At 41.1% G+C, this 13057-nt stretch overlaps 1 protein-coding gene across 4 annotated transcripts in view; it reads left to right on the forward strand.

Annotated features, from left to right (window-relative positions):
• IL31RA (interleukin 31 receptor A) overlaps positions 1 to 13057 on the forward strand; it is an 88130-nt gene that overhangs the window by 24832 nt on the left and 50241 nt on the right. For 3 of the 4 annotated variants that reach the window (XM_050946910.1, XM_050946911.1, XM_050946912.1), the window contains 4 exons: positions 265 to 561; positions 2293 to 2413; positions 5535 to 5701; positions 11372 to 11495. In XM_050946910.1, the coding sequence (XP_050802867.1) occupies positions 265 to 561; positions 2293 to 2413; positions 5535 to 5701; positions 11372 to 11495 (709 nt within the window). The remainder of the gene's footprint in view (positions 1 to 264; positions 562 to 2292; positions 2414 to 5534; positions 5702 to 11371; positions 11496 to 13057) is intronic. The other variant, XM_050946913.1, reaches the window with a different exon arrangement.

Consider the following 13057-nt stretch of genomic DNA (forward strand, 5'->3'; position numbering starts at 1 on the left):
CCAGTGGCAACTACAGCCATTACATACATGGAAGAATAAAACTAATGAAGTATTTAGTTTGTAATTTCAGTTTAGATGTTCGGGAGCCTAAGCTCTGGGACCCTCACCCCTTGTGGGGGCCCAGAGAGCCCAAACATCTACACTACAGCTAAACAACCCCTTAGCCCAAGCTCTGCGAGCCTGAGTTGGCTGACCCAGGCCAGCTATGGGTGTTCAATTACAGTGTAGACATACCCATAGTCTGACTTCTTTTTTTCTTTCCAGATAGAAATTCTATGAGAAATGCTTGCATTTCTCCTGAGTCTCCTGAAATTGAAAGAGGTTCAACCTTAAAACTTCTTTGCATTCTTGGAAACTACGACATGCCTTACAGAAATGCAAGTCATATTATCTGGAAGTTGAATCAGAATTTGATTGCACAAGAAAACTACAACATTATCAATGAAACTGTTGCTGGTGTAACCATCCATAATTTCACCCATGAAAGTGCATGTGTGAAATGCTTCATTAAATATCCAGATAAAGAACAATTGCTGGTTCACACTGAAGTTAAATCTGGCTGTAAGTAGAAATACATGATTTTGAAATTAAATGGTTTTAAAAAATACTAATGTAAACAATACCTTTAATAGTTATAGTGGACAACTTTTAAATGTTTTAAAATTATTAGTCCATTTGCTAGTTTGTTGTATTTTTAGGACATCTACGTACAAGCATTTTTTCTATTTTTCTGAAACGACAGAAGAATACCTGCTTCCCCTGCTGATGCGTGTTCATAGTTCTTGACTTCTGTGGGCTTTTGTTCAAGCTCTTGGATTCTAAAATGTTGCATCTAGTCTACCCTACCCTAACAATCTCCAGGGAAGATACTGAGTAAGCTACTCTTGTCCAGCAAATTATAATTGTCCTATAAGCTGTCTGAAAGTGATGACCGTTTGCACAAACATGCATTTCAGTCTAAAGCTCCTGTGACTGGGGATGAATTAAGGCAGGATCTACAGATTTTTGCTTAGGGGTGAGAGGGGGCCAGTGCTTAATTTCTGGCAGGGCTTGCTGGGGCTGAGTCATGGCACCTCTGGGTTTGCCGCATCAGCTATGAAAGTGAAAAGGTTGCTTGAGACCTGGCATCTAGTTGCTTGAACTCTGGCACCTCTTTCAGTACAAATTAAGCACTGGAGGGGGCCAATACTTCAGTCAAGTTTGGATCCAAGGATCAGTGCAGCGAAGTCCACCACTAGAGAGGAGAGTAGAAGGCAGGAAGTCCAGTGTGCCACAAGCACTTTATTAAAGGAGAGGTTCGTTGCTTTTGTTATCTGGGGTGGGGGAGGACAGCTTTAGTTTGAGGGGTACTTCAGTTGGGTTGTTCCATTGAGACTAGTTCCATCCTACCCAGCTCCCATTCCTCTGTATGGGGAGCCTGGTTTTGACACAGAAACCTCTTTGGAGTCTCATTATCCTAGATACCTCCCGACTGTAAAGGTTACAGCCGGTTTCCTTTTTAGGGGAGGGGTATCCTAGCTCTTAGGAGATGAAGGAAATCAGTGATCTCTTTAGTGTGAGATGCTGACAAATAATATAGGTAACTCTCCCAACCCTCAGAGGCTCATGCAAGGTCATTAGATCAGTGATATTACTTAATGTGGAGTCAAAAATGCTGAGAAGGAACCAGTAGGAACTCTGCCTTTTCAGAAGCTGGCTGCCTCTCTCTCTGACTACTACACTTCTAAAGAGTTTCCTTCCTTTATTCCAAACAGTTAATTTGGCCTTCAGCCCCAACTCAGTACGCGTGTGGGAAGTCTAAGAAGGGAGTTAATTCCCTGCCTTTGCATCATATTATCACTGGTTCTATGGTTTGATTTTGTAATATAGCAGAAAACTTGAGGGTGCATCTTATTTACAAGGCAAGTAAGATATATCTATATCTATCTGTATATCTATATCTAGAGAGATAATCACAAATATATATCTGAGAAAAATAAACTTTGAGACTGAAGGTCTATGTGTTTTTTGGCCCAAGATAAGATTGCTACTGAAAGTATTTTCAAGCCTGCTGTTTTTTGTTATACCAAAATGGTTAGTTATATATTTTTTGAGAATTAATTTGGTTTAAAACATTTGTTTGAGTTCTAAGGGCAGTAGTGAGTCAAAGAAGGGATATGCATATTGTAAATCTACTGAAATTTGCCATGAACCTAAGCCTTTTGACTGGCTGAGATCATACTATTTCTGTACAGTATTCAATTATATGTTTTTGTCTTAGAGTTTAATTCTCTTTTTTTTATCTGATTATAGTTCCACCAAGCACACCAGGGAATATTTCCTGCATTTACCATTACAATGTTAAATTTACTTGCAGTTGGATTCCAGGAAACGAAACCTATCTTACAACAAAATATACTCTTATTAGAAAGCTGTAAGTATATGAGTTTGGCTATGGTGGATGAAGACTGTCACTGTTTGGTCACCCATTTAACTTGAGGCCTTTAATGAGAAAAGTTATTCTACTCTGTTATCTTGTTAGTCTCCTCTGTGAAATGAATTAATGCTTTTAATCCACTATTTAATGGGCAAATATCCATATAATAATTTGGCATTTATATCCTTATTTGCAATCTCACCAAAGAAATCAAGAACTGAATGTATATGGAGACCTAACACCTTTTCACACTAAACGTTGTGCTTCAAAGTCAGTGTGGAGGCATTTTGGTGGAGTAGTGTGAAGAAACTTTCCTTGTCATTGCATCTATTATGGGAATAAATAAATGATTTTTTTCTTCAAGGCTTTCAACTGAAAATCACTTAAAACATGCTCCCTACCATCCTGTCTGGCTACACCAAATTAGATTACTTTATAGTAATATGTCTTACACATAAGAATGCTTTGGAATAAGTCATAGAATCATAGAAGATTAGGGTTGGAAGAGACCACAGGAGGTTATATAGTCCAATCCCCTGCTCAAAGCCGTACCAACAAATCTTTAATTTCAAGCCTTGAACTTGTGTGGGCTTACTCATAAGAAGGGTACATTGGAGCATAACTAGTGTAAACCCCACTATTTATTATAAGTACTATAAATGCATTTGTATTTTGTTAGAACACATAGTGTAGTTCTTGATTGTAACTCCAACAGTGTGATGAAGGCTAATATCATTCTTGGGTGTATTAACAGGAGTATTGTATGTAAGGCCATGCCTACACTTATCAGTAGATTATCACTGCTGCGATCAATGGAGTGAGTGTCAATTTAGTGGATCTGGTGAAGTCACTCTAAATCAATATGAGAGCGCTCTCCCATTGATTGGTGTACTCCAACTTCCCGAGAAGAGTAAGGGAAGTTGACGAGAGAGCATCTCCCGTCGACACAGCGCAGTGTAGACACTGCGGTAAGTTGACCTAAGCTACATCGACTTCAATTATGTTATTTATGTACAGTAACTCCTCACTTAATGTCATCCCGGTTAACATTGTTATGTTGCTGATCAATTAGAGAACATGCTCGTTTAAAGTTGCACAGTGCTTCCTTATGATGATGTTTGGCAGTCACCTGCTTTGTCCACTGCTTGCAGGAAGACCCCCACCAACTCCTGCCTCCGGTCTTGTACCTCATCTCCACAGAGAGTGGGGGGACATGACAGGGTTCAGGACAGGGAGCTTGCGGGCAGCAGCTGTTGTCTCAACTTGCTGATCTACTTAAAAAGGCAGTGTACGTAGAGTGGAGTCAGTGTACTTAAAAGGGCATTGCGTGTGTCTCTCACCCACACGCGGTATGTGTCTCTGTCTCTCATGCTCTCACGCGGGGTGTGTGTCTCTCTCTCACACACGCACGCACGCGGTGTGTGTCTCTGGTTCTCTCTGCCATGCTGTGTCTCCTCTCTCCATTCGTGGTGCCTTGTAGAGCGTGAGGCTATATTAACAGCAGTGTGTTAACCCTTGAGGGCTCAGCTGAGTACTAGTTCATCATTTAGCCATAAGGCATTCCCTGGGAAATATCCCACCCTCTGACTCTACCCCCTCAACAAAGCTTCACAATCATCATTGCTGTGTACAGTATTAAATTGTTTGTTTAAAACTTATACTGTATGTGTGTGTGTATAATAGTCTTTTGTTTGGTGAAAAAAATTTCCCTGGAACCTACCCCCGCCCCCCTTTACGTTAATTCTTATGGGGAAGATGGATTCGCTTAATGTCGTTTTGCTTAAAGTAACATTTTTCAGGAACATAACTACAACATTAAGCGAGGAGTTACTGTAACTGAAGTGGTGTAACCTGGGTCGACTTACCACGGTAGTGTAGACCAGCCCTAAGATACGAGAGATAATTGTTCTGCTGTAGTTAGTACTATGTATTATATCCAGTGTTGGGTCCCACACTTTAAGAACGATATGGACAAATTGGAGAGAATCCAGAGAAGAGCAACAAAAATTATAAAAGATTTAGAAATCCTGACTGATCAGGAAAAGTTAAAAAAAATCTCGGTTTGTTTAGTTGTGAGATAAGAAGACTGAGGGGGCACCTGAGAACAGTCTTCAAATATAAGAGCTGTTATAAAGAGGATGGTGATCAGTTGTTCTCCTTGTCCACTTAAGGTCAGATAAGAAGTAATCAGTTTAATCTGCAGCAAGGGAGATTTTGGTTAGATATTAGGAAAAACTCTGACTATAAGGGTAGTTATGAACTGGAATAAGCTTCCAAAGTAGGTTGTGGAAACCCTGTCATTAGAGGTTTTTAAGAACAGGTTGGACCAGTGAGACTCAAACTTTTGTACTGGTGACCCCTTTCACACAGCAAGTCTCTGAATGTGACTGCCCCCCCCCCTAAATTAAAAACACTTTTTAATATATATAACACCATTATAAATGCTAGAGGCAAAGCGGGGTTTGGGGAAGAGGCTGACAGCTCGCAACCCCCAACATAATAACTTCACGACCCTCTGAGGGTTCCTGACCTCCAGTTTGAGAACCCCTGGGTTAGATAAACAGCTATCAAGGATGACCTAGGTATACTTGGTCCTGCCTCAGTGTAGGGGACTGGACTAAGTGAAGTCTTGGGGTTCCTTCCAGCCCTACATTTCTATGATTCTGTGTCTAAAATGGGTCTTGATACTCTGGTCTAGTCTAGTCCAGTAATTAAGTAATTTTAATTGGTCTTCTAATAAGCCTCCTGAATTGTAAGTAGTTAGAACTGAGAGTATTAAACATGAAGATGATTAACATGTTTTAAATAATGAAAAACATGGTGACTTTTAGAAAATATAGATATACAGAAAACACACAACAGAGTGAGTGGAAAAACTTCTTTGGTAAAGTAATCCATTAACTTCTGCAATAAATTCTGCAGAAGAATTAGGAAAGTACCTTTATAAAATGCTTCCTATTATGGCTGTCAAGATTAAATTATCTAGAGAGAAAATATATAGTAGTATATATTTTAATTTTAATGAAGAGCTGTTGAAGATAGCCTCTAAATATTTTTTTCTATATTTTAGAATGATTTTAAGTGTTTTCCTCTTTCTGCTCTTTGTTTTTGGTAACAGACCCATTTTTATGGCGACATCTTGTGATGATAATTGCCCAAGAACAAATCAGAGTATATGCTATTTTTTTTATCCGTTCCTTGATCCAGACTATATTAATGTGAGAGAGGAAGATGCTTTAGTTGAAGACAAATTGGATTTTCATTCTATGCAAGATATAAAATCAGGTAATTTGATGTACATATCAGTATTTGATGACCATAGAGTAAATTCATTAAGTTATTAATAACTTCATTTCCTGGGTATTCCTAGACAAAAACTACATTAAGATGGAGCCTGTTTTGAAAGTACATATTTGATAAGCTCCTTAAGGGCAAAAAAAAAGAAGTTACTGGGATGTTATTAACCCAAAACCAAGTATTACTAATGCAGGAAATTCACAGTTAAGGTTACAGGTAAAAGGAACCCACACAGGATAAGATAAGACTAGAGCTGGTTGGAAAAACTTTGAACCATTTTCTGTTGGAATATATAGTTTGGTTGAAATTGAAATGCTTTGCAAAATCACGTCCGTTTTGCCAAAATTTGGTTAGGGAGAAATATGACGAAAAGTTCTGACAATATTGAAACATTTCTTCCAAAAATGTTGAAATGTAAACATCTTGATATTTCATTTTGAAATGATTGTTTTGAATTTTTTAAAATTTTGTATTGTATGTTATATAAAAATCAAAACAATTAATTTTTGTCAAAATGAAACATTTAAGTCAATCTGAAATAATTTTTATTTCTAGAATTTTCTTTTGCAAAAGAATTTTGAAATTTTCAGGTTTTGTTCCAATTCAGAATGAAACCAAACTTTAAAATCTCAAAATCTTTTGTGAAATGGAAATTCCATCCTCTGCTGAGCTCTAGTGAAAAATACCCAGTAAGGCACTTCTTGCAAACACTGTGTCCATATATTAATCGTTATGTTAAAAGTAATCCATAACCGTTGTGTTTTGACTGGGCAATTTAATGTGCAGTTCTATTTTGTTGATAGAATAATGTATATCATAAGTGTATGCACATCCTGACTATCAGTGGGAGCTTTTGGTGCCCAATACCTCTGAAAATCTGCCCAGCACCTTTTTAAAGACCAGCCCAAGACAAAATGTGCTATTTAAGACTGGAACTACTTTTCTGAAACCAACTTCCTGATGTCCAGTCTTTGGATGTCTTTGGGATGACTACACACATTCAATAAAACCTGCGACCGTTGGGCAATTGGAGTGTTTTTACTATTTCATTTAATTTGGTTTGCTTGGTAATTGTGTGCACGGAAACAATATGGCTATTAATACAGTCAAATATAAAGTCAGACATCTAGGAACAAAGAATCCAGGCCATGCTTGCAGGATGGCGGAATCTATTCTGGGAAGCTGTGATCTGAAAAAGATTTGGCATCAGCTGAACGTGAGCTCTGAGTGCAACTTTGTGGCCAAAACGGCTAATATAATCCTTGGATGTGTAACTGGGAATCTCAAGTAGGACTAAGGAGGTTATATTATCTCTGGATTTGGCTCTGTAATGACTGCTTCTGAAATACAATTTCTAGTTCTGTTGTCTACAGTTCAAGAAGGATGTTGATAAACTGGAGAAGGTTCAGAGAAGAACCATAAGAACAATCAAAGGATTAAAAAGCATGCCTTATTAGTGAAAGACTGCAGGCACTCAATCTGTTTAGTTTAACCAAAGAAAAGGTGAATGGGATTTGCTTAGTCAATAAGTACCTACCTGGGGAACATAAATTTGATAATGGGCTCTTTAATATAGAACAGTGGTTCTCGAACTTTTTTATTTTTGTGTGGAACACCTGAAAATTGCTGAGCATCTCGGCAAACCATGTAATGACCTTTCCAAATGAAGTTTGTACCATTAGCTAACTATTGTAAAGCGCTTTGGACAAAAGCACTATATAAAAAGAAGTAAACATTTTTTTATTCTACAAATAAAAGCACACAAATCATATAATAATATCAGTAGTCTTACCTTTCTAATGTGATGGAGGTGACTTTCCCCAGCTCCAGGGTTTCAGCTGCTGAGGAGAGACTGCCCTCCTTCCCAGCCCCACCTTGCTCATTTGTAATGGCTGCAGTAAATGAAAAGGAGAGGCAGGGACAATAAGCCCCAGCACCTAAGTCCAAGGATGCCAAGTGCCTAGATTTATTTGAGCGCAAAGTATATTCTATGGGGGGAGTTGCAACTCAGGATTGCCAACCAGCAAGCAATTCTGAGTAGATACAGCTTCAATTCTTGGAACTCGATGGTCAAGTTTAAGGAGCTGGTGCCAACAGAATCTAGGGAGGAGTTTGGAGTGATAGTGGAGGAGGGCAAGGCGGTGGCGTGAACCTCTTTACAGGCCTCATTGGATGCTGCGGAATCAGCATGTACCTTGTCCTCGGGCATCGCCATGAGGCATAGCTCATGGCTGCAGGCCTAGGGACTCCTGCCCAAGGTTCAACAGACCATGCGGGACCTGCCTTTTGATGTTTGTGGAGCAGACTGACTCTAGGCTGCATAGCCTAAAGGATTCCAGGGCTACCATGAAATCTTTGAGTATGCACACCCTGGCAACCCAATGTAAGCATTTCAAGCCGCAGCAGCGCTTCTACCCTCCTCAGCCGAGGCAGGAATTTTATAAGAGAAGGGGCAGGAATGGCAGACAAAAGCCTTCAACACCTCCACCCGGGCAGGGCCAGGTCCCGACTAACCCATTGTTGGGTTCAAAGCAGGCCTTTTGGAGTTGCGCCCGAGGATGGTGCACCAGCCTCAGTTCCGGATCCTTCCTCATCTTTCTTGAATCATCTGTCCCACTTCTACCATGCTTGGTCCCGAATAACGTTGGACTGCTGGGTTCTCCATATGGTAGAAGTGGGATATTCTCTTCAATTCTGCTCCTACCCTCCCTCCCACATCCCTCTTCAGCGATCCTTCTCATGAGCAACTCCTTATCCAGGAGGTGCGGGCACTTCTCAGCAGGGTAGCAGTGGAGGAGGTTCTTCAGGAGCTCAGGGGCAAGGGATTCTATTCCCTGATACTTCTTAATCTCTGATCCATTCTAGATCTGCGAGGACTCAACAAGTTCATGGTATAGTTGAAGTTCTGCATGGTCTCCTGGGGCACCATTATTCCCTCTCTGGATTTGGGAGTCTGGTATGCTGCCCCGACATAAGACACATACTTCCATATAGCTATTCAGCCTGCACGCAGGTGATTCCTATACTTCGTAGTCCCCTTCAAAAGCCCTCAGCCTTTCTTGTCCCTAGTAATGGATGAGTCAGCTCTGGGACTGGGTGTGCATTTGGGAGATCTCCAAATGCAGGGCTTTTGGTCGCAGGATGTGCTCTCCCTTTATATCAACATCAAGGAGCTGAGAGCTGTTTGACTAGCATGCTAGACCTTTCAGGCTCGACTACAAAGTCAGTGCATAGCAGTTCTGACAGACAACACCACTGCCATGTTTCACATCAACGAATAGGGTGGAGCCCGGTCCTCTCTCCTCTGTCGGGAAGCCCTCTGGTTATGGGAGTTCTGCATAGCCCACTCCATTCACCTGGAAGCATCCTATCTACCAGGAGTTCAGAACATACTGGTGGACCACCTCAGCAGGTCCTTCCGCAGTCACAAGAGGTCCGTCCGGCTGGATGTCATACACCTCATTTTCCAAAGGTGGGGGTTTCCCCAGATCGATCTGTTGGCCACCCAGAGCAACAGAAAGCACCCAATGTTCTGATCCTTCCAGAGACAACAGCCCAGGCTCAATCACAGATGCATTCCTGCTACCCTGGTGAAGCCACCTGCTCTATGCCTTTTCCCCCGTTCCTTCTCATGCACAAGGTCCTACTCAAGGTCTGCTGGGATGGGGCAGAGATGATTCTGGTAGCACCAGCGTGGCCTTGACAACATTGGTACACCACGCTCCTGGAACTATCAGTGGTCTCTCCGGTCACGTTGCCTTTCCTTCCCGACCTGCAGTCCCTTCCCTCTCCCTCTCCTGACCTGCAGTCCCTTCCTTTCCTTCCCTCTCCTTCCCACCGTTGCCTTCATCACCCTGACCTGCAGTCCCTGCACCTCATGGCTTGGAAGCTTCATGGCTGAACCATGGAGTAAGGGAGGGCCTACTCATCAGCAGGACGCCCTCCACTAGAGCCACATATCTGGCAAAGTAGAAAAAATTTACTTGGTGCGACCAGCATTGTACACCCTTTTGTCAGGCACCTGTACCTCTCAGAGTACCTTCTGCAGCTGGAACAGCATCCTCCATAAATGTACACCTCACTACTACCTCAGCCTTCCACCCGGGAGCATCTGGATGCTCTGTCTTCACCAACCCTATGGTTGGTCAGTTCCTCAAAAGTCTGGAACACCTACATCCCCAGATCAGACAGCCTGTACCCATGTGGGACCTTAACCTGGTCCTCTCCAGGCTAATGGGCCCCCTATTTGAACCACTGGTGACTTGCTCCCTTCTCTGTCTGTCATGGAAATTATCCTTTCTGGTCGCCATTACATCAGCAAGGAGGGTGTCTGAGTTAAAGGCCCTTACCTCAGACCCACCTTGTATGCTTTTCCACAGGAATAAGGTGCAACTCAGACCTCACCCAGCCTTTCTTCCTAAGGTTGTGTCAGACTTCCACACTAGTCAGGACATTTTCCTGCCTGTTTTTTATTCTAAGCCTCATGCCAGTAGCCATGAGCAGAGGCTGCACTCTCTGTATGTTCAGCGAGCACTAGCATTTTACATCAAGCGCACTAAGCCGTTCAGAAAGTCCAACCAGTTGTTCATAGCGGTGGCAGACTGGATGAAAGGGCTCCCGGTCTTATCTCAAAGAATATCTTCCTGGATCACATCATGCATCCACATGTGCTATGAGCTGGCCAAAATACCAGTCCCGGCTCTTACGGCACACTCCACGAGGGCTCAGGCCTCAACAGTGGTGTTCCTGGCCTTGGTCCCAATACAAGAAATCTGCAGGGCAGCAACTTGGTCCTCAGTACATAAGTTCACCTTTCATTACGCCATCGTCCGGCACGCCAGAGATGATGCAGTTTTTGACAGAGCAGAGCTCCAATCAGCAATTCCATAATTCTGACCCCACCACCTAGGTAAGTCTTGGGAGTCACCTAATTGGAATTGATATGAGCAATCACTCGAAGAAGAAAAACAGGTTACTCACCTTCTCGTAACTGTTGTTCTTCGAGATATGTTGCTCATATCCATTCCAAAGCCACCCACCTTCCCCTCTGTCGGAGTAACAGGCAAGAAGGAACTGAGGAGGCACCAGGTTGGCAGGGTCATATATTGAATGCCATGAAGGCACCACTCCAGGGGGCTCCACAGCCGACCTAGTGGATGCTGCTAGGGGAGAAACTTTCCGATGACTGTGTACTCAGCGTGCACGCACCTAATTGGAATGGATATGAGCAATGCATCTCGAAGAACAACAGTTATGAAAAGGTGAGTAATTGTTTTTTTCTTTTTCCCCACTACTGGAGAACTGGCTATGCCACAATATCCAAATCCGAAATTGACTTGTTTGTTTAATGCCATAGACTGAACTTAGATGCAGAGTAGATGCAGTTTACGTTGCATCATTGGTTAGTTTTTTTATACCAGGTTTGGGCAGAGATTGTTTTTTATCTTAATAGTTTTCATTCGCTACATAACTAAGAGTTTTCCTAGGTAAATGTTCTGCTGGTTCAACTGAAGAATGAAATCCATTAGCTTAAGATGAGAAAAGCCGTTATGGAAGTTATCTACAGAAGATTAGAAGTACTAAAAGAAAAAATTAAATGTACTACAACAACATGCTATTTTTCTGAAGATCAATTCTTGTTTTTATCTCATTTTACAGTCTCCGCAGACAAGATAAAAAATATTACCTGCGTTTATTTTTATGATGGCTGTTGTGTTCGCAGATGGACTGCAAGAAAAGTTACCTATCTTAATAACACAAAATACGCTCAGGTTAATATTCAGTAAGTATCTAATACCTTTCTCATAAGAAAGTTTTGGAATGATTGAAGTTGAAACTAACTGTACATATTTAATTTGCAGTAACAGTACTTGGCATTAATACACACTTTACATTTTCAGACTGCTGTAAAACATTAACTAATTAACCCTCAACACACCTGGGAGGTAGATTGGCAAGTATTATCCTCATTATAAAATGGGCAAACATGCAGAAGGATAAAATGGTTTGACAAGAGCACACATTGAATCAATGGCAAAGCTAAATTTGGAATTCAGAACTATCTAGTTCTTAGCACTTTGCACAGCTAATGAAACAGTGCTGCTTATTGTTCCTTTGCAGTCTTTCATGTGTCTTTATGCATTTCTTTCCAGTTCTCTGGTATTCATTATGCAATATATTTCCATGCCCTAATCCTATCTGTTTAAACTGGAATTGAGGTTGCTGAGAAATGAACACCAACACGTCCAATGTAAATGCAGATTTGTTTGGAATGATAAAAGAACAAAACTGCTGGCATCAAGGATAAATGCAGTACAAATCTCCTAGTAGTCAGTTTTATACTTGCTTTGGTAAATCTACAACTATGTTTAATGTTTTATGTTAGATAAATACAAATAGTTGGAAAATTAAATACCATAGACTTAATTCTGCCTTCAGATATGCATGTACAACGTCTTTTGGCTTCAATGGTACTTGCATTGGTATAGCAAAGGTCAGTTTATGCTGTTAATATTGAGGTCTCTAGTAATCAAAGAGTTTGTGATTAAGAGAAAAAGAGAAGAATGGGTAGGATCACTACTAAATAAGTAAAGAACCCACTTTATAGAGGACATGGAAGTAACAGACACTGACAGCAGCTAATATCTTTTTTTTTGAATGAGAAGCGCAGAATTGATAGTGAATGGCTGGAGAATTCTGTTGAAAAGATTAGTGACAGAGTAGTGAAACAGTTCCTGAATAAATTGAATGAAATAGCAGAGGTGGATGATATAAGTGTAAAGAATTAGTAGAGAAAACTGAGAAACCACTAGAGATCATTTTTAACCCATCCGTGATCCACCAAGGACACCTGCTTAGGTTTCTGGCTTCCAGCCACCACCTCCTTAGAGCAGAGACCTTCATCTCAGTCCCTCCTTACTGGGCAATCTTTAAAACTGCACAGTTGCCTTCCTAAGGTGTGATATCCCCAGCAAGCCAGACTGCCTAAATGGCTAGCATCTACACTTTGCTATCTCTCCATAATATTCTCTCCAGTATATTGCTTCCAGTTATAAACTAAAATAATCTATAAAAGTAAGCACATTTATTCTTAAAGTGAAAGTGTTACAGAGAAAATATGAAAAAACAATAAATAATCTGTATGCATACTAAAAAGCTTACCAAAGGTCACCCCTAACTCCAATCTCAACCTCCGGTAGGTGTCAGTCCTTCAAAACCCACAGCTGGGTTCTCTCTGTGGTTATAAGTTCATAGCTCTCTGCCCCCTGGGCAGTTCAGCCAATTCTTTATACAGCTACAGCCTTTAATTTCCAGTCTCTGTCAAGAAGTAATCAGCAGCCCATC

This window comes from Gopherus flavomarginatus, chromosome 3 (genome assembly GCF_025201925.1).
Source record: "Gopherus flavomarginatus isolate rGopFla2 chromosome 3, rGopFla2.mat.asm, whole genome shotgun sequence".
Taxonomy (NCBI): Eukaryota; Metazoa; Chordata; order Testudines; family Testudinidae; genus Gopherus; species Gopherus flavomarginatus.